This window comes from Bufo bufo, chromosome 4 (genome assembly GCF_905171765.1).
Source record: "Bufo bufo chromosome 4, aBufBuf1.1, whole genome shotgun sequence".
In the NCBI taxonomy this organism is placed as follows: Eukaryota; Metazoa; Chordata; class Amphibia; order Anura; family Bufonidae; genus Bufo; species Bufo bufo.
This window is the reverse complement of record NC_053392.1, coordinates 452417072-452438982: the sequence shown is the minus strand read 5'-3', so window position 1 is coordinate 452438982 and position 21911 is coordinate 452417072. Positions and strand designations below refer to the sequence as shown.

Below are 21911 nucleotides of genomic sequence, written 5' to 3'. Positions count from 1 at the left end.
TACCACGTAAATTGATGCATGTCAGGTTTGCAAAAATAGGCCTGGGCAGGAAGGTGAATACTGGCTCAGTCTTGAAGGGGTTAAAGAACTCATTTTCTGCTGGGTCTCTGTTCATAATTTTTTAGACATTATTTAGTGAGTGGTACTGTGGTACTCGTTTTCAAAAAGGGCTGTAGGTCTTCCCTGGGTATAGACCAGTAAGCTTAAAGAGGGTATGCAAGACAAAAAAATGTCCCCCATATGCCTGGGCCCCTCACACTGAATATACTCACCGCCGCTGCAGCTTCTCCTCGTGCCTAGCATCATGGGTGACGCCATGGAGGCTCGTCCTTGTGTCCACTTGCCATTGGCTGCTTCCCCCGACACCGGATGTTTTCATCCGCACACGGGGAGATGCGGCAGCAGTGGCGCAGGGACCAGGAGCGACACGGTGAGCCGGGTAAGTATATTCAGTATGTGGGGCCCGGGCATGTGGGGGACATATTTTAGTCTTGGATAGCCCCTTTAACTTCTATTGTGGGAAAATGTTTGAAGGGCTCTTATGGGCTTATATACAGGAATATGTGACTGAATAATAATAATATCAAAAGTGATAGCCTTTTTATGAAGCGAGCTCAAAATGCCAAATGATCAATATAATAAATATTTTATTGTGACATAACAAAACATCAAAGTTACATACAAAAGATGCAGTAAGGCAGGGAACAAAAAAGGAGTAGGGGGAGGGAAGAACGGCGCCACCCTGGGAGGGGCACTCCGGTCATGAGTTGTTAATGTGTAAAATCGGCGGGATAAATGTATAGTAAGAAAATAAATTACCCGCAGATGACAATCAGTATGGATGAAAAAGGCGAGTCAGAAATAACTGCAGGGCCCACGCTAACATGGACATATACACCCGGCCAGCAGGAAAACCCTGACAATAAATGTACATCCAAATGGAAGGAAACCGGGAGATGGAATAGCAGATGTGACTCACCAAAATTCAAACCAGGAGTGGACCAACCAGGATGGCGCTACCCCAACGCGCGTTTCGGCGTGCCTTCGTCAGGGGGCACGCCGAAACGCGCGTTGGGGTAGCGCCATCCTGGTTGGTCCACTCCTGGTCTGAAAATATTTATTATATTGATCATTTGGCATTTTGAGCTCCATTTTTCTTTGTTTTTCTGATGTTGTGCTCCGGAGCTTGAGCCGAGTCATTTTTCAGGGGTGTCGGTGTGGGTGCATTGGGTGGGCACGGGTCCCCCCCTTCCTTTCCCCTCCTTGGCGCCCCTGAGGTTGCCCCCCCCCCCCCATTTTTTTTTTTTATGAAGCGAGTAGAAGCCTGGAGAGAGGAGCGGTTGTGGATATAGTGTTCTTGCACTTTGCAAAGCCATTTGATACTGTTCCTTATAGACGCTTGATGGGTAAAATAAGGTCTATAAGATTAGAAAGTAAGTTTGTAATTGGATAGGAAAGTGGCTAAATTGTGTAACGTAATGTTCAGTCATGGGTCCACCATTATTTAACTCAGTTATTAATGATAAAGAGGATTTTATTAATAGCAATGTTTCTACTTTTGAAGATGACAAGTTATATAGCCCTTATATAGCACTGTAGAGTCTATGGAAGATGTCCATGAACTCCATTTTTACTTGGACACTCTGGGCAATTGAGAGTCAATGTGGATATTGTACTGTTATGCATCTGGGTATCAATAATCTATATGCATCATATGTCCTAAGCCAGTGGTGGCGAACATATGGCACAGGTGCCAGAGGCGACACTCAAAGCTCTCTCTATGGGCACCTGCACCCTGGAAAAAGTCTATGGTGTACCAATATTAGGGATCGACCAATATTGATTTTTTAGGGCCGATACCGATAATTTGTGAATTTTCAGGCCGATAGCCGACAATTTATACCGATATTCTGGGAACTTTCATAAAAAAAAAAAATTTCCTACACAAATCTGCTGAAAATTAATGTTTATTGTTAACGTGTATTTTTTTATTTTTTTTTGTAAATCTTTCTTTTTCATTTATATATTTTTTTTTTTTTTACTAACTTTTAGCCCCTTAGGGACTAGAACCCTTGTTCTATTCACCCTGATAGAGATCTATCAGGGTGAATAGGATCTCACACTGTCCCTGCTGCTCTGTGCTTTGTGCACACAGCAGCATGGAGCTGAACATGGCAGCCATGGCTTCAGTAGCGTCCTGACTGCCATGGTAACCGATCGGAGCCCCAGGCTTACACTGCTGGGGCTCCAATCGGAGGAGCAGGAGAGAGGGGATCCTGTGGCCACTGCCACCAATGATTAATACTGGGGGGGGGGGGGGCGCACTGCGCCACCAACATTTTTAATACTGGGATGGGGTGGGGGGCGCACTGCGCCACCAATGATTCATACTGGGGGGGCGCACTGCGCCACCAATGAAGATAAGTCTTTCATTAATTCATATACAGGAGGCGGGAGCTGGCTGCAGAATCACATAGCCGGCTCCCGACCTCTATGAGTGGTAGCTGCGATCCGCAGTACCTAAGGGGTTAACTACTGCAGATCGCAGCTACCGCTCATAGAGGTCGGGAGCCGGCTATGTGATTCTGCAGCCAGCTCCCGCCTCCTGTATATGAATTAATGAAAGACTTATCTTCATTGGTGGCGCAGTGCGCCCCCCCAAGCCCCCCAGTATGAATCATCATTCTGTGTTCCCAATACGTTATCGGTATATCGGCAAAATAGATGCCAATAACGTTCAAAATCCTGAATATCGGCCGATAATATCGGTAAAACCGATAATCGGTCGATCCCTAACTAATATGCCTTAGGCCCATTTCACCTGCACTGAATCCGGTCCCATTCACTTCAATGGGACTGTTCAGATGAGTGGTGATTTTCACACATCACTTGTGCATTGCGTGAAAATCACAGCATGTTCTATATTCTGTGTTTTTCACGCAACGCAGGCCCCATAGAAATGAATGGGAATGTGTGAAAATCGCGGATGTGCGGATGCAATGCGATTTTCACGCATGATTGCTAGGAGATGATGTTAGTAAATTGATAAGTCAATTTACTGTATTATTTTCCCTTATAACAAGGTTATAAAGGAAAATAATCGCATTCTTAATACAGAATGCTTACTAAAATGTGGCTTGAGGGGTTAAAAAATAAATGAACTCACCTCATCCTCTTGTTCGCGCAGCCGGCATAGTCTTCTTTCTTCATCTTTCAGGACCTGCAAAAGGACCTTTGATGTTGTAATTGTGCTTACCACGTGGTGAGTGCTGTGACGTCAGCGCAGGTCTGCTGAATGAAGATAGAAGGATCTTCTATCTTCATTCAGCAGGACCTGCGCTGACTTTACCAGCGCGATTATGTCATCAAAGGTCCTTATGCAGGTCCTGAAAGAAGACTATGTCGGCTGCGCGAACAAGAGGATGAGGTGAGTAAAAATATTTTTATTTTTTAACCCCTCAAAACACATTTTAGTGAATAATGAGGAGGTAAAGGATCCTGAATTACTACAGGATGTAGTGTTCGAGAGACTGTAAGAATGACGCCTTAGGTGTTTTCCTGTCCATAATACTCTACTTTCTCTTGTTCACAGAAGAAATTGGGTAAAACTTTCTTTATTCCTAGGGGCATTAAATGGAAGTAACGTTTTGAAGAAGTTGTGTTTTTTTAATTAAGGCCCCTAAAATTAGATGTAGCCATCTAGGAATATTTCTCTTCCTATTAAAGACATGGGAATCCTTAAACATCCCCTATCCTTCTCAGTATTGTGCAACAGTAACTGACAGATCTATTAGTATATGGTTAGACCAAAGAAATCACTGAAAATAAACTAGATAGCATTGTAAGTGAAATATTGGGGGTTCACTGGACTAAACCTACTTAAAACATAACTTTTAATCAAATATTATTAAAATAAAATCCCATTAAACATAAATACACATACCAATCATCACATATGGATGATAATAAGTAGTATGTTAGTTGAGCCAAAGCATTATCCAGATAAAATATCAAGTTCTGTGTGATGTCATCAATTGGAGTAGGCTGCCTCCGATCACAGAGAAAGATGTCTTCTAATTTTGGATAATGTTCACCTGATATAGCTCTGGGGCGGCGCACATGGGTTTGCTTTTGGGATTCTTGCCCTTGTAAGGGATTAGGTAGCGGGGCTGTCGTCTCCTGGGTAGACAGACACAGTTTAGTAGGCACACCGAAGCAGTTACAGTCCACACGGCAGGAACTTCGTTTAACTGACCTCAGCCAGTTTTATTGTCAAGTTGAGGTACAGAACATAAAATATAACAAACAAAAATCCTAAGCCTGTCCGGCTCTAACTATACAGCATGAAACCTCCCTGACCAAGTGCCGGCCTAATACCAAGCACCCAAACAAAATAGCAAAGTCCGTACCTCTTGAAGTGCTCTCACAGGCTCCATGCAGGTAACCTGTTCCCAGGCTGAGGGCTGTGTCTGCATTCTCAGCCTTATATCAGGCTAGCACACCTGAGGAGTAATTACCTGACAGCCCAAAACCCGGACTGTCCGGATGGAGTGGGGCCCATCCTTCTCTCCCCACTCCAGCAACACAGGCCCTAAAAACAGGTTTTATGCAGACCTGCATTGCAGAGACCTCTCCTGAACATTTCCCTGTTTGCTTTTAAATGACAGAAGTGAGGAATCTTGGGCATACATAGACCCCGTCCACTACTTCTCCAGACACTCTGTCACACCCTGTAATACTAACATTCTCTGCCTACAAGCAGAGTAATCACCTATGGCTAATATTAATTGGCATATCATCAGGGCCATTGTACCTACTATTATCTGATCCCCTGAGGAACCTATAGACCTGAAATAGGGGAAACACGTCGGGCAGGGAAGACTACATATGGATGATGGGATACTAATGTAGGAAGGAACAGTTATCTTGAGGGTCAGCCACCAATAAGTGGTGCCACCCCTTTTGGGCGATTACTCTGCTTGTAGGCAGGGAATGTTAGTATTACAGGGTAAGATTCACAAAAACAACCCCCCCCCCTTCCCCAGAGCTATATAAGGGTTACATTATCCAGAATTAGAAGACATCTTTCTCTGTGATCGGAGGCAGACAACTTTAAATGATGTCACACAGAACTTGATATTATATCTGGATAATGCTTTGTCTCAACTATTATCTGATTAACTACGAAATCGTGAGTAGTCACAGCTGTGGCAAATAACCCTCAAAAAATTTATAAAATACTGACCCTCCTATCATACATAGTGTACTTATCATCCATATGTGATGATTGTTATGTGTATTTATGTTTAATGGGATTTTATTTTAATAATATTTGACTAAAAGTTATGTTTTATATATGGTTAGACCAGTTAGAAGAGCAGTTGAGGGATAGGTGCCCGAGAGAAACATTTTTAGCTTCCCTTCTGACATTGCAGAAAGCTGATGTTTCAGAGGATCCAGTTAGGTTGACAGTTCAGGCTTCTAAATTACTCACCGGGCTTTATGGCAAAAAATTATTGGGAGGGGATCTTCCTTTGAAAGTTGTGTGGGATCCCTTGTAAGGGATCATTTCTTTTTGGTCAGTCCTTAGAAGATTTATTATAAAAGGTAGCGGACTAGAAAAAGAAAATCCTAGTGCCAGGTTTTTACTTTTCATCTTTTCCCAGGTCTAAGTGTTCCTTTCATCCCTACAACAGATCAGATAGGAGGTATAGGGATAGAGAAGGCAACTGGAATTCATCAAGTTGCAGTAAAAAAGGATTCTCTTTGGATAGTCAGCATCTTCAACTAATAAAAAGATAGGTCAGCAATGGGACCAGGGTTCAGGTAGACCTTAATAATAGACCTCAGGGCTACTTATTATCATATTCCTATTCATCCTCCTCATCAAAAATACTTGAGGATGGCAGTCAAATTAAAAGAGGTTCTTAATCACCTCCAGTTTCAAGCACTACCATTTGGCCTATCTATGGCACCAAGAGTATTTACAAAAGTAGTATCAGATGCTTATAAGAGAAAGTGATATAATTTTATTCCATATTTGAAAGATTTACTGATTGTGGCCAGATCTCATCTAGATTATGTAAAGGCGGTAGAAAAAGTGTCCCTTATCCTGAAAAGTCAGGATGGATCATCCTGATACGGATACAGAAAAATCCTGACTCACTCCCTTTAAAGTTCAAACTTTCTGGGACGAAGTCTAGACTCCAGAGTACATCTACCTAACTCTGTCAGTCAAAGTGATGGAGGCATGTAAGAAAATGGAAAGGGGCAGAGCGACAGAGGCAGCATGGTGCAACGGCACTGACTACGTTGCACCCAAGGGCTAATTAGCATAAAATAAAAATGCTGATTTCTACACAATGGGGTCACATAATGAAATAGGACCAAGTACTAATACAGAGTACTAATAAGTGTACTTCTCGCATTTGAATTGGATTCATAATGATGTATCTGGTGAAAAATTGCATTTAAGCCCAAACCACTGGTGGGACCTACATATATAAAAAAAAAATATGGAAAGATTTGCTCCTCCTCCATGTGTTTTACTCCTTATTTTTTTTATTTACTTATACTTATTCAAAATGCTGCTGTGTGAAAGAGCCCTCTAAGCGTTTCTAAGATATGATAAAAAGGATAAGCATCTTTGGTGTAGATGTCTACCCACTGAGACTGTCACTTGTCACAAGAACGGGTGTCTGGATTTCCCTTAATGAATGGTGCAGGTGTCACGCATGTGTGCTGTCGCTCCATTTATTCTCAGTTATTTCCACAAATCCCATAGAGAATGAATGGAGTGGAAGCGTGTTACTGTACTAGTGATTGTTCCATGAGTCAACCCACACAGTCAGAAGCTTATACATTTTTGTCTTTGTAAAATGAAACTTATTTTTTAATTTTTTTTAATTTTTATTTTACAATGAAAGTCAATGACAACAGCTTCCAACTTTATAGGCATCCAATTTAGGTTCTACGATTTTGTGACTGGTGCAGTGACAATGGGTTTTGCTCAGCCTGAAACTGTCTGGATAATAGAATAGATTTAAAGGGGTTCTCTTACTTCAGCAAATTGCATTTATCATGTAGACAAAGTTAACACAAGGCACTTACTAATGTATTGTGATTGTCCATATTGTCTCCTTTGCTTTGCTGGATTCATTTTTCCATCACATTATACACTGCTCGTTTCCATGGTTACGACCACCCTGCAATCCATCAGTGGTGGTTATGCTTGCACACTATGGGAAAAAGCACCTGCCTGTGTGTGCTCCCACGGTCCTGGCCACCAAAAAGGCTGTCACTTTTTCATCTAGTGTGCAAGCACGACCACTGCTGCTGGATTGCAGGGTGGTCATAACCATGGAAACGAGCAGTGTATAACATGATGGAAAAATTAATTCAGCCAGCATAGGAAGCAATATGGATAATCACAATACATTAGTAAGGGCCTTGTATTAACCTTCTCTACATGATAAATGATATTTGCTGAAGTGAGACAACTCCTCCTAGATTTAACAAAAGCCACATTTTGAAGTTTAGACCGCTAGATGCTGGACTTGTCTTTTTTTTTTTTTTTTTTGCTATGTATATTGTGCTGCTTTGTATTTTCATGTATCTGTACAGTAGTAATTGGATAAACTGGGCTACCTTTATTCTTTTAAAACCTCCAGGTACTTATTTTTGCCATGAAATATTTATTTTAGGCAGATGAAAAGCGGGATCATATAGAGATATCTCCTAATTCTGCAGTTATTATTCAAAAACTTGCTAGTCAAATAAATAATTTTGGAGGAGCCGCTCTGATAGCAGATTATGGACATTCAGGAGACAAGACAGACACATTCAGGGTAAGTTACAAATTTTGTGTATGAGGTGGTGATGGGTGCATTTACACAGATTGACATTTAATGCCGCCACTGCCTTTACATTTACCTCTAATGCATGATTTCTTAAGCCCTAAAGACAATAATAAGGAAAAATGCTTTGTTGCCTGCATTCAGACATGACAGGCTTGTTTTCCAGAGTGAGGTACAATAAAATGTAAATTGGCACCTAAATTAGTAAAAAAATAAATTAAAAAAAAGAGCCAAATGATTTTTTTAAAGCATGGAATCCTGCATATACGTTCACATAAAACATAAAATTCTGGCTGCCGGTATCTGTTGATAGAGCATACAACATACTGTTTTATTATTCAATGTATAACTCTCTTTCTCTCTCTTGGCTCTAACTGGGCTTGGTTCACTAAGGCCTCATGCACATGACCGTTGTGTGCATCCGTGGCCCAATGTGCCGTTTTCCGTTTTTTTTCGCGGACCCATTGACTTTCAATGGGTCCGTGGAAAAATCGGAAAATGCACCGTTTTGCAGCCGAGACCGTGATCCGTGTATCCTGTCCGTCAAAAAAATATGACCTGTCCTATTTTTTTGACGGACAACGGTTCACGGACCCATTCAAGTCAATGGGTCCGTGAAAAAACACGGATGCACACAAGATTGGCGTCCGTGATCCGTGGCCGTAGGTTACTTTCATACAGACGGATCCGAAGATTCGTCTGCATAAAAGCTTTTTCAAAGCTGAGTTTTCACTCCGTGAAAACTCAGATCCGACAGTATATTCTAACAGTATATTCTAACACAGAGGCGTTCCCATGGTGATGGGGACGCTTCAGGTTAGAATATACTAAAAGAACTGTGTACATGACTGCCAGGCAGCAGGGGGCAGCCCCCCACCGTAGTTAACACATTGGTGGCCAGTGCAGCCGGCCCCCCCCCTCCCTCCCCTGTAGTTGACTCTTTGTTGTCCAGTGCGGCCGGCCCCCCCTCCCACCTCTGTAGTTAACTCGTTGGTGGCCAGTGGGCCCCCCTCCCTCCCCTGTAGTTAACTCTTTGTTGTTCAGTGCGGCCAGCCCCCCCTCCCTCCTCTGTAGTTAACTCGTTGGTGGCCAGTGGGCCCCCCTCCCTCCCCTGTAGTTAACTCTTTGTTGTCCAGTGCGGCCAGCCCCCCCTCCCTCCTCTGTAGTTAACTCGTTGGTGGCCAGTGGGCCCCCCTCCCTCCCCTGTAGTTAACTCTTTGTTGTCAAGTGCGGCCGGCCCCCCCTCCCTACTACTGTGCGCCGCACAGACCTGTCACTTACCAGTAGGAGGAGCTCCCGGCCGTACACAGACATCGCAGCTCGCAGGTAAGTATAATGCTTCTACAAATTGCTAAATAACCATGGCAACCGGGACTGCAGTAGCGTCCTGGTTGCCATGGTTACCGATCGGAGCCCCAGCGATTAAACTGGGACTCCGATCGGTACTCTCCGCTGCCACCAATGATGGGGGGGGGGGGGGGGAGATTTTAATTAGGAGGGAGGGGGGAGGGCCCACTGGCCACCAACGAGTTAACTACAGGGGAGGGAGGGGGGGCCAGCCGCACTGGACAACAAAGAGTTAACTACAGGGGAGGGAGGGGGGGCCCACTGGCCACCAATGAGTTAACTACAGGGGAGGGAGGGGGGCCGGCCGCACTGGACAACAAAGAGTTAACTACAGGGGAGGGAGGGGGGTTGGCCGCACTGGACAACAAAGAGTTAACTACAGGGGGGAGGGGGGGCCGGCCGCACTGGCCACCAATGAGTTAAAAACAGGGGGGGGGTCTGCCCCCTGCTGCCTGGCAGCACCTGCCAGGCAGCAGGGGGCAGTCATGTACACAGTTCTTTTAGTATATTCTAACCTGAAGCGTCCCCATCACCATGGGAACGCCTCTGTGTTAGAATATACTGTCGGATTTGAGTTTCACGATCTAACTCATATCCGACAGTATATTCTAACATAGAGGCGTTCCCATGGTGATGGGGACGCTTCAAGTTAAAATATACCATCGGATTGGAGAAAACTCCGATCCGATGGTATAAAAGGGACTCCTGACTTTACATTGAAAGTCAATGGGGGACGGATCCATTTGAAATTGCACCATATTGTGTCAACGTCAAACGGATCCGTCCCCATTGACTTGCATTGTAATTCAGGACGGATCCGTTTGGCTCCGCACGGCCAGGCGGACACCAAAACGACTTTTTTTTCATGTCCGTGGATCCTCCAAAAATCAAGGAAGACCCACGGACGAAAAAACGGTCACTGAAAAACGGAACCCGTTTTTGCGGACCGCAAAAAAATACGGTCGTGTGCATGAGGCCTAAGTAAGAGATAAAGAACCAGATTGCAAGAAAGTAAGGTTTGATATATCTTCCTTGTGCATTGTTTTCTTGATTCTAGTCAGGGTTCTAAATCTAAATTCATATTTACTGTAGTTGTTTTTTTTTTTACAGTTCATCCCCATTTAAACGTGCTCAGTGTGTCTTTTGCAATGTATGCATGCCTTGAAGAGCCATTTGAGGGTAAATATATTTGCACTAGATGCAAGCATGTTGCATATTTGGAAGCCCAGATCTTGGATCTAAATGTGCAGCTTGCAACACACAAAAGCATTGCAAGCCCATGACCAGCAATACTGCAGCAGAACATTTCTCCTAGCAACCAGGAGGATGACTGCTGTAGGAAGGATGGGAAAAGGAGTGCAGCAAAGGTCAGGCACATGCTAGTGATAGGAGATTCTATTATTAGGCAGACACACAGGGTCATCTGTCTTGAGACCGTAAATGCCAAACAGTGTGTTGTCTTCCGGGTGCTCAGGTTCGGCATATTGCGGATCGGGTAGAAAGATTGCTGGGTGGGGCTGGGAAAGACCCTGCAGTCATGGTCTATACTGGTACCAATGACAAAGTCAAGGGGAGATGGAAGGTCCTTTAACCCCTTCCCGACCTATGATGTACTACTACGTCATGGGAACCACTGCGTTCCCGCAATTTGACATAATAGTACGTCATAGTGATCATGCGGGCATCGGAGGCAGTCCGTGGTAGCTGTGCCCCTGCTGTATCCGCTGGCATCGCTGTGGATTAACCCCTTCTATGCAGCGACATAGAAGGGATTTGTGTCGGGTAAGTGATTGCATCAAGTCCACGCACTGCTGTTGCAGGGACCCGATGCATCACAAGGCAGCCCAATGACGTGCAGAGGCTGCCCAATGCCTTGCACGGCAGCGGGAACTGCCTTCTATGGATGCTGAGGAGAGCCATACACCTGTTAGTGTATGATAACAGGCAATGCAATACAATACAGATGTATTGTAATGCGTTGCAGAGGGGATCATAAATAAAGTTAATAAAGTAATAAAATTAATAAAGTAAAAAAGAAAACAAAACGCGCCTTTCCCCTTATTTTATAATAAAAAACTGAAGAAGAAAAAAAACACACATATTAGGTATCGCCGCATCCGTAATGACCGGCTCTATAAATATATCACATGATCCACCGTGTCCGATAAATACAATAAAAAAATAAATATTAAAACGGTGTTAAAAAAAAGCCATTTTTGTCACCTAACATCACAAAAAGTGCAACACTAAGCGATCAAAAAGGAGTATGTCCCACAAAATGGTATCAATAAAACCGTCGCCTCATCCCGCAAAAAATGAGCCCCTATCTAAGACAATCGCCCAAAAAATAAAAATAAACTGTAGCTCTCAGAACATGGAGACACTAAAACATAATTTTTTTGTTTCAAAACTGCTATTATTGTGCTAAAGTGAAATACATAAAAAAATATATACATATTAGGTATCGCCACGTCCGTAACAACCAGCTCTTTAAAAATATTACATGACCACTCAGATGAACACCGTAAAAAATAAATAAAAAAAAGTGTAAAAAACAGCAAGTGATCAAAAAGGCATATGCCCCCCAAAATAGTACCAATCAGACCGTCACCTCATCCCGCAAAAAATTAGACCCTAAGAGAATTGGTAAAAAAATAAAAAAGCTATCACTCTCAGATAATGGAGACACTAAAATATGATTATTTTTTGCTTCAAAACTGCTATTATTGTGCTAAAGTAAAAAAAAAAAGTATACATATTAGGTATCGCCACTTCCGTAACAACCAGCTCTATAAAAATATCACATGACCTAACTCCTCAGGTGAACACAGTAAGAAAAAAAAAAACTGTTAAAAAAAATGCCATTTTTGTCACATTACATAACAAAAATTGCAACAGTAAGGGATCAAAATGGCGTATGACCCCCAAAAATAGTACTTATCAGACCGTCACCTCATCCCGCAAAAAAATTAGACCCTACCTAGGAGAATCGGTCAAAAAATTAAAAATCTATGGCTCTCAGACTATGGATACACTAAAATATCATTATTTCGGTTTCAAAAATGCTATTATTGTGTAAAACTTAAATAAATGAGAAAAGTAGACCTATTAGTTATTGCCACGTCTGTAACGATCTGCTTTATAAAAAAAAGTCACATGACCTAATCCCTCAGGTAAACGCTGTAAAAATAAAAAATAAAATTTGTGTCAAAACATAAATTTTTTGGTTACCTTGCCTCACAAAAAAACGAGAGCAATATAGAGCAATTAAAAATCATATGTACCTCAAAATAGTACCAATAAAACTGGCACCTTATCCCGTAGTTTCCAAAATGTGGTCACCTTTTGAGTTTCTACTGTAGGGGTGCATCAGGGGGGCTTCAAATGGGATATGGCATCTAAAAACCAGTTCAGCTAAAGCTGCCTGCCAAAAACCATATGGGTTCCTTTCCTACTGCGCCCTGCCGTGTGCCCGTACAGCAGTTTACAATCACACGTGGGGTGTTTCTGTAAACCGCAGAATCAGGGTAATAAATATTGAGTTTTATTTGGCTGTTAACCCTTGCTTTGCTACTGGAATTTTTTTTATTAAAATGTAAAATCTGCCAAAAAAGTTAAATTCTGATATTTCATCGACATTTTCCATTAATTCTTGTGGAACTCCTAAAGGGTTAACAAAGTTTGTAAAATCAGTTGTGTATACCTTGAAGGGTGTAGTTTCTAAAATGGGGTAATTTTGGGTGGTTTATCTTATGTAAGCCTCACAAAGTGACTTGAGACCTGAACTAGTCCTTAAAAAGTGGAAAAATTTCAAGATTTGCTTCCAAACTTCTAAGCTTTCTAACGTCCCCAAAAAATAAAATGTCATTTTCAAAATGATCCAAACATGAAGTAGACATATGGGGAATGTAAAGTAATTACTATTTTTGGAGGTATTATATTATAAAAGTAAAGAAATTTGCATTTTGGTACTTTTTTTTTATAAATAAAAATGATTTTTATTTTACTCATTTTTACCACTGTCATAAAGTACGATATGTGACGAGAAAACAATCTCAGAATGGCCTGTATAAGTAAAAGCGTTTTAAAGAGGACCTTTCACTACTGTACAAACTAAAAACTAACTATATCAGTGGGCAGAGCGGCGCCCAGGGGTCCCCCTGCACACTTACTAGTATGTCTGGGCGCCGCTCCGTTCGCCCGGTATAGGCTCCGGTGTCTGCGCTCCCTCTGACTGATTTTTTGTATGAGGCGTGTCCCTTGCTGCGATTGGCCAGCGCTGCAGCAAGGGACACGCCTCATACAAAAAATCAGTCAGAGGGAGCGCAGACACCGGAGCCTATACCGGGCGAACGGAGCGGCGCCCAGACATACTAGTAAGTGCAGGGGGACCCCTGGGCGCCGCTCTGCCCACTGATATAGTTAGTTTTTAGTTTGTACAGTAGTGAAAGGTCCTCTTTAAAGTTATTACCACATAAAGTGACACGTTAGATTTGCAAAAAATGGCCTGGGCAAGAAGGTGAAAACAGGCCCGGGGTTTAAGGGGTTAAATGGCCTATAGAAAAAAAGGTGGCATGTGCCTTTATGTGATATGAAGGCGATTGTGAAAGAGGCAATTGTGAATGAGGTTGTTGAAACTTTATGGTTGGAATTACAAAGGGAGATAGACCCATTATCACAGAGGAGATAGGCTACTTTCACACTCGCGTTTGGTGCAGACCTTTCATTGTGGGTCAGAACGGATCCGTTTGGCTCAGTTTCATCAGACGGACACCAAAACGCTGCAAGCAGCGTTTTGGTGTTTGGACTCCAAAGCAGAATGGAGACGGAACGGAGGCAAACTGATGCATTCTGAGCAGATACTTTTCCATTCAGAATGCATTAGGGCTAAACTGATCCATTTTGGACCGCTTGTGAGAGCCCATGACGGATCTCAAAAACGGAAAGCCAAAACGCCAGTGTGAAAGTAGCCATAGACGTTCAACTGTATAATCAAATAGGGCGGGCTGCTCAGGCTGGTACATTCGTCATAATGGGAGATTTTGACTTCCCGGATTGACTGGGGTCATGGTTCTGTCTCAACTGCTAAGGGGAGAAGTTTCTTCAATTTGCTACAGGACCACTTTATGGGTTGGTTTGTAGAAGATCGCACTAAGGTTGATGCTCTGTTGGGTCTCATAAATTCTAATGATGCAGAGCTTGTTGGAAATGTTACTGGTGGAGAAACACTAGGTAATAGTGATCGCAATATAATTATATTCTCCCTGAACAAAGCAAACTCAGGCAGGGAGAGCAAAAACACTGACTTTTACAAAGGGCAATTCCCAAGGGCTGAGGGCAGCATTTCCGGGCATAGACTGGGAGCAGATACTGTCACATAATAATATAGAGGATAAATGGTAGAGCTTTGAAGCTACATTTAGTAATTACACTGCAAAATTTATTCTTGGAGGTAACAAGTATAAATAGCTAAAATTAAACCCCCCATGGCTTATAGCTGCTGTAAAAAGAGCAATACATGACAAAAAGGCATTTAAAAATCAGCTGTAGCCTTTGAAGTTTACAAAGGGTTTAATTAAATTTGTAAAAAGGGAGATAAAATCTACAATAATACAAAAAGAACAGCAGGTGGCAAAAGAAAGCAAAACAAATCCCCAAAAATTATTAAAATGTATAAATGCTAAAAAACCAAGGAAGGTCACTAAGGGGGGATAGTCATTGAAGATAAGGAAAAGGTAGAGTTACTAAATGTTTTTTTTAGCTCTGTATATACAAAGTAGGAGACAGGAGATGATATCGGTGGTGCCAGGGCTGTTAGTACATCCAGTAATATACTCAACTGGCTAACTGTAGATATGGTCAAGCTAAGTTAAATAAGGTAAATGTGAACAAGGCTCTGGGTCCACATGGATTACACCCAAGCGTTCCTAAAGAGCTCAGTTTAGTCATTGCTCTGCTCCTGTTTACATTTTTTAAAGATTCTCTAGGGACTGGTACAATGCCAAGTGATTGGTGCAAGGCAAATGTGGTGCCCATATTAAAAAAGGGATCTAGGTCCTCCACAGGTAATTATATACCAGTTAGTTTAACTTCTGTTGTGGCAAAAAATGTTGGATGTTGAATGTAGTGTTTCTGGATTTTGCACATGCATTTGATACTCATAGATATTTAATAGGTAAAATAAGGTCTATAGGCTTGGAAAGTATAGTTAGTAATTGGATTGAAAACTGACTGAAGGACTGTGTCCAGAGAGTCATGGTCAATTATTCCTATTCAGAATGGTCCTGGGTTATAAGTGGTGTACCCCAAGGTTCAGTGCTGGGTCCTCTATTATTTAATTTATTTATTAATAATATTGAGAATGGAATTAATAGCACCATTAAAATTTTTGCAGATGATACTAAGCTATGTAGTACTGTGCAGTCTAAGGGTCCATTCACACATCCGTATGTGTTTTGCAGATCCGCAAAACACGGACAGCGGCAATGTGCATTCCACATTTTGCGGACCGCACATCGCCGGCACTATAATAGAAAATGCCTAATCTTGTCCGCCATTGCGGACAAGAATAGGACATGGTCTATTTTTTTTCGGGAACAGAATTGCGGACCCGGAAGTGCGGATCCGCATTTCCGGATCCAGACAGTACATAGTGTGGCCCCATAAAAATGAATAGGTCTGCAATTCCATTCCGCAAAATGCGGAATAGAATTGCGGACGTGTGAATGTAGCCTAAGGAAGATGTCCAAAAACTACAAGCTGGCTTGGACACTCTGAGTGACTGGGCATCAACTTGGCAAATCAGGTTCAATGAGGATAAATGTAAAGTTATGCATCTGGGTAGTAATAATGTCCGTGCATCATAGGTCCTAGGGGATGTAACACTGGGGCAGTCACTTGTAGAGAAGGATTCGGGTGTCCTTGTAGATCATCTATTAAATAACAGCATGCAATGTCAATCAGCTCCTACTAAAGCTACTAGGATATTCTCATGCATTAAACGAGGCATGGACTCGCAGGGCAGGGATGTAATATTACCACTTTACAAAGATTTGGTGTGGCCTCATCTGCAATATGCAGTTCAGTTCTGGGCAACAATCCATAGAAAGGATACTTTGAAACTGGAAAAAGTACAAAGCAGAGCGACTAAACTGATTAGGGGCCTGGAGGGTCTTGGTTATGAAGAAATATTAAAATAATTAAATTTATTTAGGCTAGTTTCACACTTGCGGCAGGACGGATCCGACATGCTGTTCACCATGTCGGATCCGTCCTGCGGCTATTTCGCCGTGCCCCCGGGCCGCCGCTCCGTCCCCATTGATTATAATGGGGACGGGGGCGGAGCTCCGGCGCAGCACGGCGGTGCACGGCGAAAGCCGCCGGACTAAAAAACCTGACATGCAGTAATTTTAGTCCGGCGGCCTAGAAAATCTAAACTAAGTATACAGACATGGAGAGCGGCGCCCAGGGATCTCCCTGCACTTACTATTATACCTGGGCGCCGCTCCGTTCTCCCGGTATAGCCTCCGGTATCTTCATATGTTCGGTTCCACCCAGTTGAGCCTGCCGGCGTCTCCTCCTATGCTGTAGCGCTGGCCAATCGCAGCGCTCGGCTCATAGCCTGAGAGTTTTTTTTTCTCTCAGGCTATGAGCTGAGCGCTGCGATTGGCCAGCGCTACAGCATGGGAGAAGGAGACGCCGGCAGGCTCAACTGGGTGGAGCCTAACATATGAAGATACCGGAGCCTATACCGGGAGAACGGAGCGGTGCCCAGGTATAATAGTAAGTGCAGGGAGATCCCTGGGCGCCGCTCTCCATGTCTGTATACTTAATTTAGATTTTCTATTCTAGTGAAAGCTCCTCTTTAAGGCCCTATTACACCTGAAGATAATTGTTCAAATTATCACTAACAAGAGTTCGTATGAACCCTCGTTAACAATGATCTGGCAGTGTAATACTGCCTCCAATTACCCGATGAATGAGCAAAATCTGAATCTTTTAGCAGGTTTAAAAATCCTCGTTTGTCAACGGCAGATAATAAATAATCAAGCAGTGATTCAGTGATTGAGTGTGGGGATGAGCAATGGCATAGGTGATCGCTCCTCCCCATACTGAGGAGGAGATTGCTGAATGTAATAGTAGCAGTCTCCTCTGCTAGCGAGCAGGGGTAATAGGACCCTTAGTGGCAAGTGGGATAACTGCAGGATTTTATGGTTTTTGTTTAAATATACAGTGGATATAAAAAGTCTACACACCCCTATTAAAATGTCAGGTTTCTGTGCTGTAAAAAAATGAGACAAAGATAAATAATTTCAGAACTTTTTCCACCTTTTAATGTGACCTATAAACTGTACCACTCAATTGAAAAACAAACTGAAATCTTTTAGGTGGAGGGAAGAAAAAAAAAATAGAAAAATAATGTGGTTTCATAAGTGTGCACACCCTCTTATAACTGGGGATGTAGCTGTGTTCAGAATTAAGCAATCACATTCAAAATCATGTTAAATAGGAGTCAGCATACACCTACCATCATTTAAAGTGCAGCTGATTTACCCCAAATTAAGTTCAGCTGCTCTAGTTTGTCTTTCCTGAAAGTTTCTAAGGGCTCTTTCACACCTGCGTTCTTGTCTTCCGGCATAGAGTTCCGTCGTCGGGGCTCTATGCCGGAAGAATCCTGATCAGGATTATCCTAATGCATTCTGAATGGAGTGAAATCCGTTCAGGATGCATCAGGATGTCTTCAGTTCCGGAACGGAACGTTTTTTGGCCGGAGAAAATACCGCAGCATGCTGCGCTTTTTGCTCCGGCCAAAAATCCGGAACACTTGCCGCAAGGCCGGATCCGGAATTAATGCCCATTGAAAGCCATTGATCCGGATCCGGCCTTAAGCTAAACGTCGTTTCGGCGCATTGCCGGAGCCGACATTTAGCTTTTTCTGAATGGTTACCATGGCTGCCGGGACGCTAAAGTCCTGGCAGCCATGGTAAAGTGGAGCGGGGAGCGGGGGAGCAGTATACTTACTGTCCATGCGGCTCCCCAGGCGCTCCAGAGTGACGTCAGGGCGCCCCAAGCGCATGGATCATGTGATCGCATGGACACGTCATCCATGTGCATGGGGCGCTCTGACGTCATTCTGGAGCGCCCCGGGAGCCGCACGGACTGTAAGTATACCGCTCCCCCGCTCCCCGCTCCTACTATGGCAACCAGGACTTTAATAGCGTCCTGGGTGCCATAGTAACACTGAAAGCATTTTGAAGACGGTTCCGTCTTCAAATGCTTTCAGTACACTTGCGTTTTTCCGGATCCGGAGTGTAATTCCGGCAAGTGGAGTACATGCCGGATCCGGACAACGCAAGTGTGAAAGAGGCCTTAGTCGCATCCCACAGCAAAAGCCATGGTCCACAGAGAGCTTGCAAAGCATCAGAGGGATCTCATTGTTAAAAGGTATCAGTCAGGAGAAGGGTACAAAAGAATTTCCAAGGCATTAGTTATACCAAGGAACACAGTAAAGACAGTCATTATCAAGTGGAGAAAATATGGCACAACAGGGACATTACCAAGAACTGGACTGGACGTCCCTCCACAATTTATGAAAAGACGAGAAGAAAACTGCTCTGGGAGGCTACCAAGAGGCCTACAGCAACATTAAAGGAGCTGCAGGAATATCTGGGAAGTACTAGCTGTGTGGTACATGTGACAACAATCTCCCATATTCTTCATATGTCTGGGCTATGGGGTAGAGTGGCAAGACGAAAGCCTTTTCTTACGAATAAAAACATCCAAGCAAGGCTACATTTTGCAAAAACACATCTGAAGTCTCCCAAAAGCATGTGGGAAAAGGTGTTATGAACTTTTTGGCCATAATTCCAAAAGATATGTTTGGCCCAAAAACAACACTGCACATCACCAAAAGAACACCATACCCACAGTGAAGCATGGTGGTGGCAGCATCATGCTTTGGGGCTGTTTTTCTTAAGCCGGAACTGGGGCCTTAGTTTAGCTAGAGGGAATTGAGGGAATTATGAACAGTTCCAAATACCAGTCAATATTGGCACAAAACCTTCAGGCCAGGGGCGTAGCTATAGGGGGTGCAGAGGTAGCAGTCGCTACCGGGCCCAGGAGCCTGAAGGGGCCCAAAGACCCTTGTGCCACATAAGAAGACACCAGTATTATAGAAAGTGCGAGCTGTTCAAGTTACACCTCTGGCTGGAGGGAAAGGGGTAATGTCAAGAATTTGTACAGCGGGGTGCCATTTCAATGTTTGCCTTAGGCAGCACGAAGGCAATGTGCTTCCCTGCCCCTGGCCATAAAGCACTGAAGGAAGGGGGGCCCAAGCTGAACTCTTGCACCAGGGCCCATGAGCCTTTAGCTACGCCCCTGCTTCAGGCTTCTGCTAGAAAGCTGAACATGAAGAGGAACTTCATCTTTCAGCATGACAACGACTCAAAGCATACATCCAAATCAACAAAGGAATGGCTTCACTAGAAGAAGATTAAAGTTTTGGAATGCCCCAGCCAGAGCCCAGACCTGAATCCGATTGAAAATCTGTGGGGTGATCTGAAGAGGGCTGTGCACAGGAGATGCCCTCGCAATCTGACAGATTTGGAGTGTTTTTGCAAAGAAGAGTGGGCAAGTCTTGCCAAGTCAAAATGTGCCATGCTGATAGACTCATACCTAAAAAGACTGAGTGCTGTAATAAAATCAAAAGGTGCTTCAAAAAAATATTAGTTTAAAGTTGTGCACACCTATGCAACCATATTATTTAATTTTTATATTTTTTCTTCACTAGTCAGACCACACATGGAGTACTGTGTACAGTTCTGGGCTCCTTTAAACAAGGCAGACATAGCAGAGCTGGAGAGTGTACAGAGGAGGGCAACTAAAGTAATAACTGGAATGAGGGGACTACAGTACCCTGAAAGATTATTAACATTGGGGTTATTCACTTTAGATAAAAGACGACTGAGGGGAGATCTAATTACTATGTATAGATATATCAGGGGTTAGTACAGAGATCTATCCCATCATCTATTTATCCCCAGGACTGTTACGGTGACAAGGGGACATCCTCTGCATCTGGAGGAAAGAAGGTTTGTACACAAACATAGAAAAGGATTCTTTACGTTAAAGCCTCTTTCACACGGGCGTCACGTGTGAGGGCTGGATAGGGTGCGTCGCGGGAAAATCGTGCGATTTTGCCTGCGAGTGGGGTGAGTTTTGTATGCGATTGCGTTCTTCAGTTTTTTCCGCACGAGTGCAATGCATTTTGCACGCGTGTGAGAAAAAACTGAATGTGGTACCCAGACCCAAACCCTGACTTCTTCACTGAAGTTCGGGTTTGGGTTAGGTATTCTGTAGATTTTAATATTTTCCCTTATAACATGGTTATAAGGGAAAATAATAGCATTCTTAATACAGAATGCTAAGTAAGTTAAGGATGGAGGGGTTAAACATTTTTTTAACTCTCCTCATCCACTTGTTCACGCAGCCCAGCTTGTCTTTTTTCTTCTTCTTTGAGGACCTGGGAGAAAAGGACCTTTGGCGACGTCACTGCGCTCATCACATGCTCCATCACCATGTGATGAGCGCAGTGACATCATCAAAGGTCCTTTAGCCAGGTCCTGAAGAAAGTATAAAGAGGATGAGATCCGCTACGCGACAAAGTGGATGGGGTGAGTTAAATGTGTTTATTATTTTTAACCCCTCAATGGACATTTTACTAGGCATTCTGTATTAAGAATGCTATTATTTTCCCTTATAACCATGTTCACCTCACGCATTGCACCCGCGCGGAATTCTCGCCCATGTGAAAGGGGCCTAAGAGCAGTGAGACTATGAAACTCTCTGCCTGAGGAGGTGGTGATGGTGAGTTCACTAAAAGAGTTCAAGAGGGGTCTGGATGTATTTCTGGAGTGTAATAATATTATAGGTTATAGCTACTAGAGATGGGTCATTGATCCAGGGAGTTATTCTAGAGTCGGGAAGGAATTTTTTTCCCCTTAAGTGGGAAAAATTGGCTTCTACCTCAGTGTTTTTTTTTTTTTGCCTTCCCCTGGATCAACTTGCAGTATAACAGGCCAAACTGGATCGACAAATGTATTTTTTCGGCCTATATACTATGTTACTATGTCCAGTTAACAGAATTTATTATACTGGGACACCAATTAAGGTTACTTTCACAATGCCGGACCCTGCTGCCGCAAGTGGGAAAGTAGCCTAAGGTGTAGAAACCTCTCAAACATGATCAAGAGAAATGAGAGGCATCCAGAACTAAATTTTAATTGTCATTGCAAACATTACTAAAATTCAGTTTTTTGTTTCTCATGAAGGGGGATGGAGTGCAGATTGATGGGTGAAAATTTGAATTTATTTTTTACATTTCAGCACAAGGCTACAACTTAACAAATTTCCATGTCCCAACTGTGTCATGAAAATTTTTCAGTGTTTATTTCTTTCATTTGTTTCTTCCAAAATATTTAAAATTATTCTCTATCTCTTTATTAAAATCATCACATCCCTTGAAATCCAATAATGATCCAGATGTGTATTGGTAAAAACAATATGGATATCCAATGAATCTAACACTTGAATGTTGTAATCCATAATAGGTTGCATGAATGTCCTGGTAGATTCATTGCAGATAGCTTCACATTTTGAACTAGTCTCATTCTCAAGCCCAAATGATGAAAAAAAAAACTTGGACCCGCA

At 43.0% G+C, this 21911-nt stretch overlaps 1 protein-coding gene across 2 annotated transcripts in view; it reads left to right on the top strand.

The window, feature by feature from the left end:
- NDUFAF7 (NADH:ubiquinone oxidoreductase complex assembly factor 7) overlaps nt 1-21911 on the top strand; it is a 205408-nt gene that overhangs the window by 125017 nt on the left and 58480 nt on the right. For both annotated transcript variants that reach the window (XM_040429431.1, XM_040429430.1), the window contains one exon: nt 7704-7847. In XM_040429431.1, coding sequence (XP_040285365.1) covers nt 7704-7847 — 144 coding nt within the window. The remainder of the gene's footprint in view (nt 1-7703; nt 7848-21911) is intronic.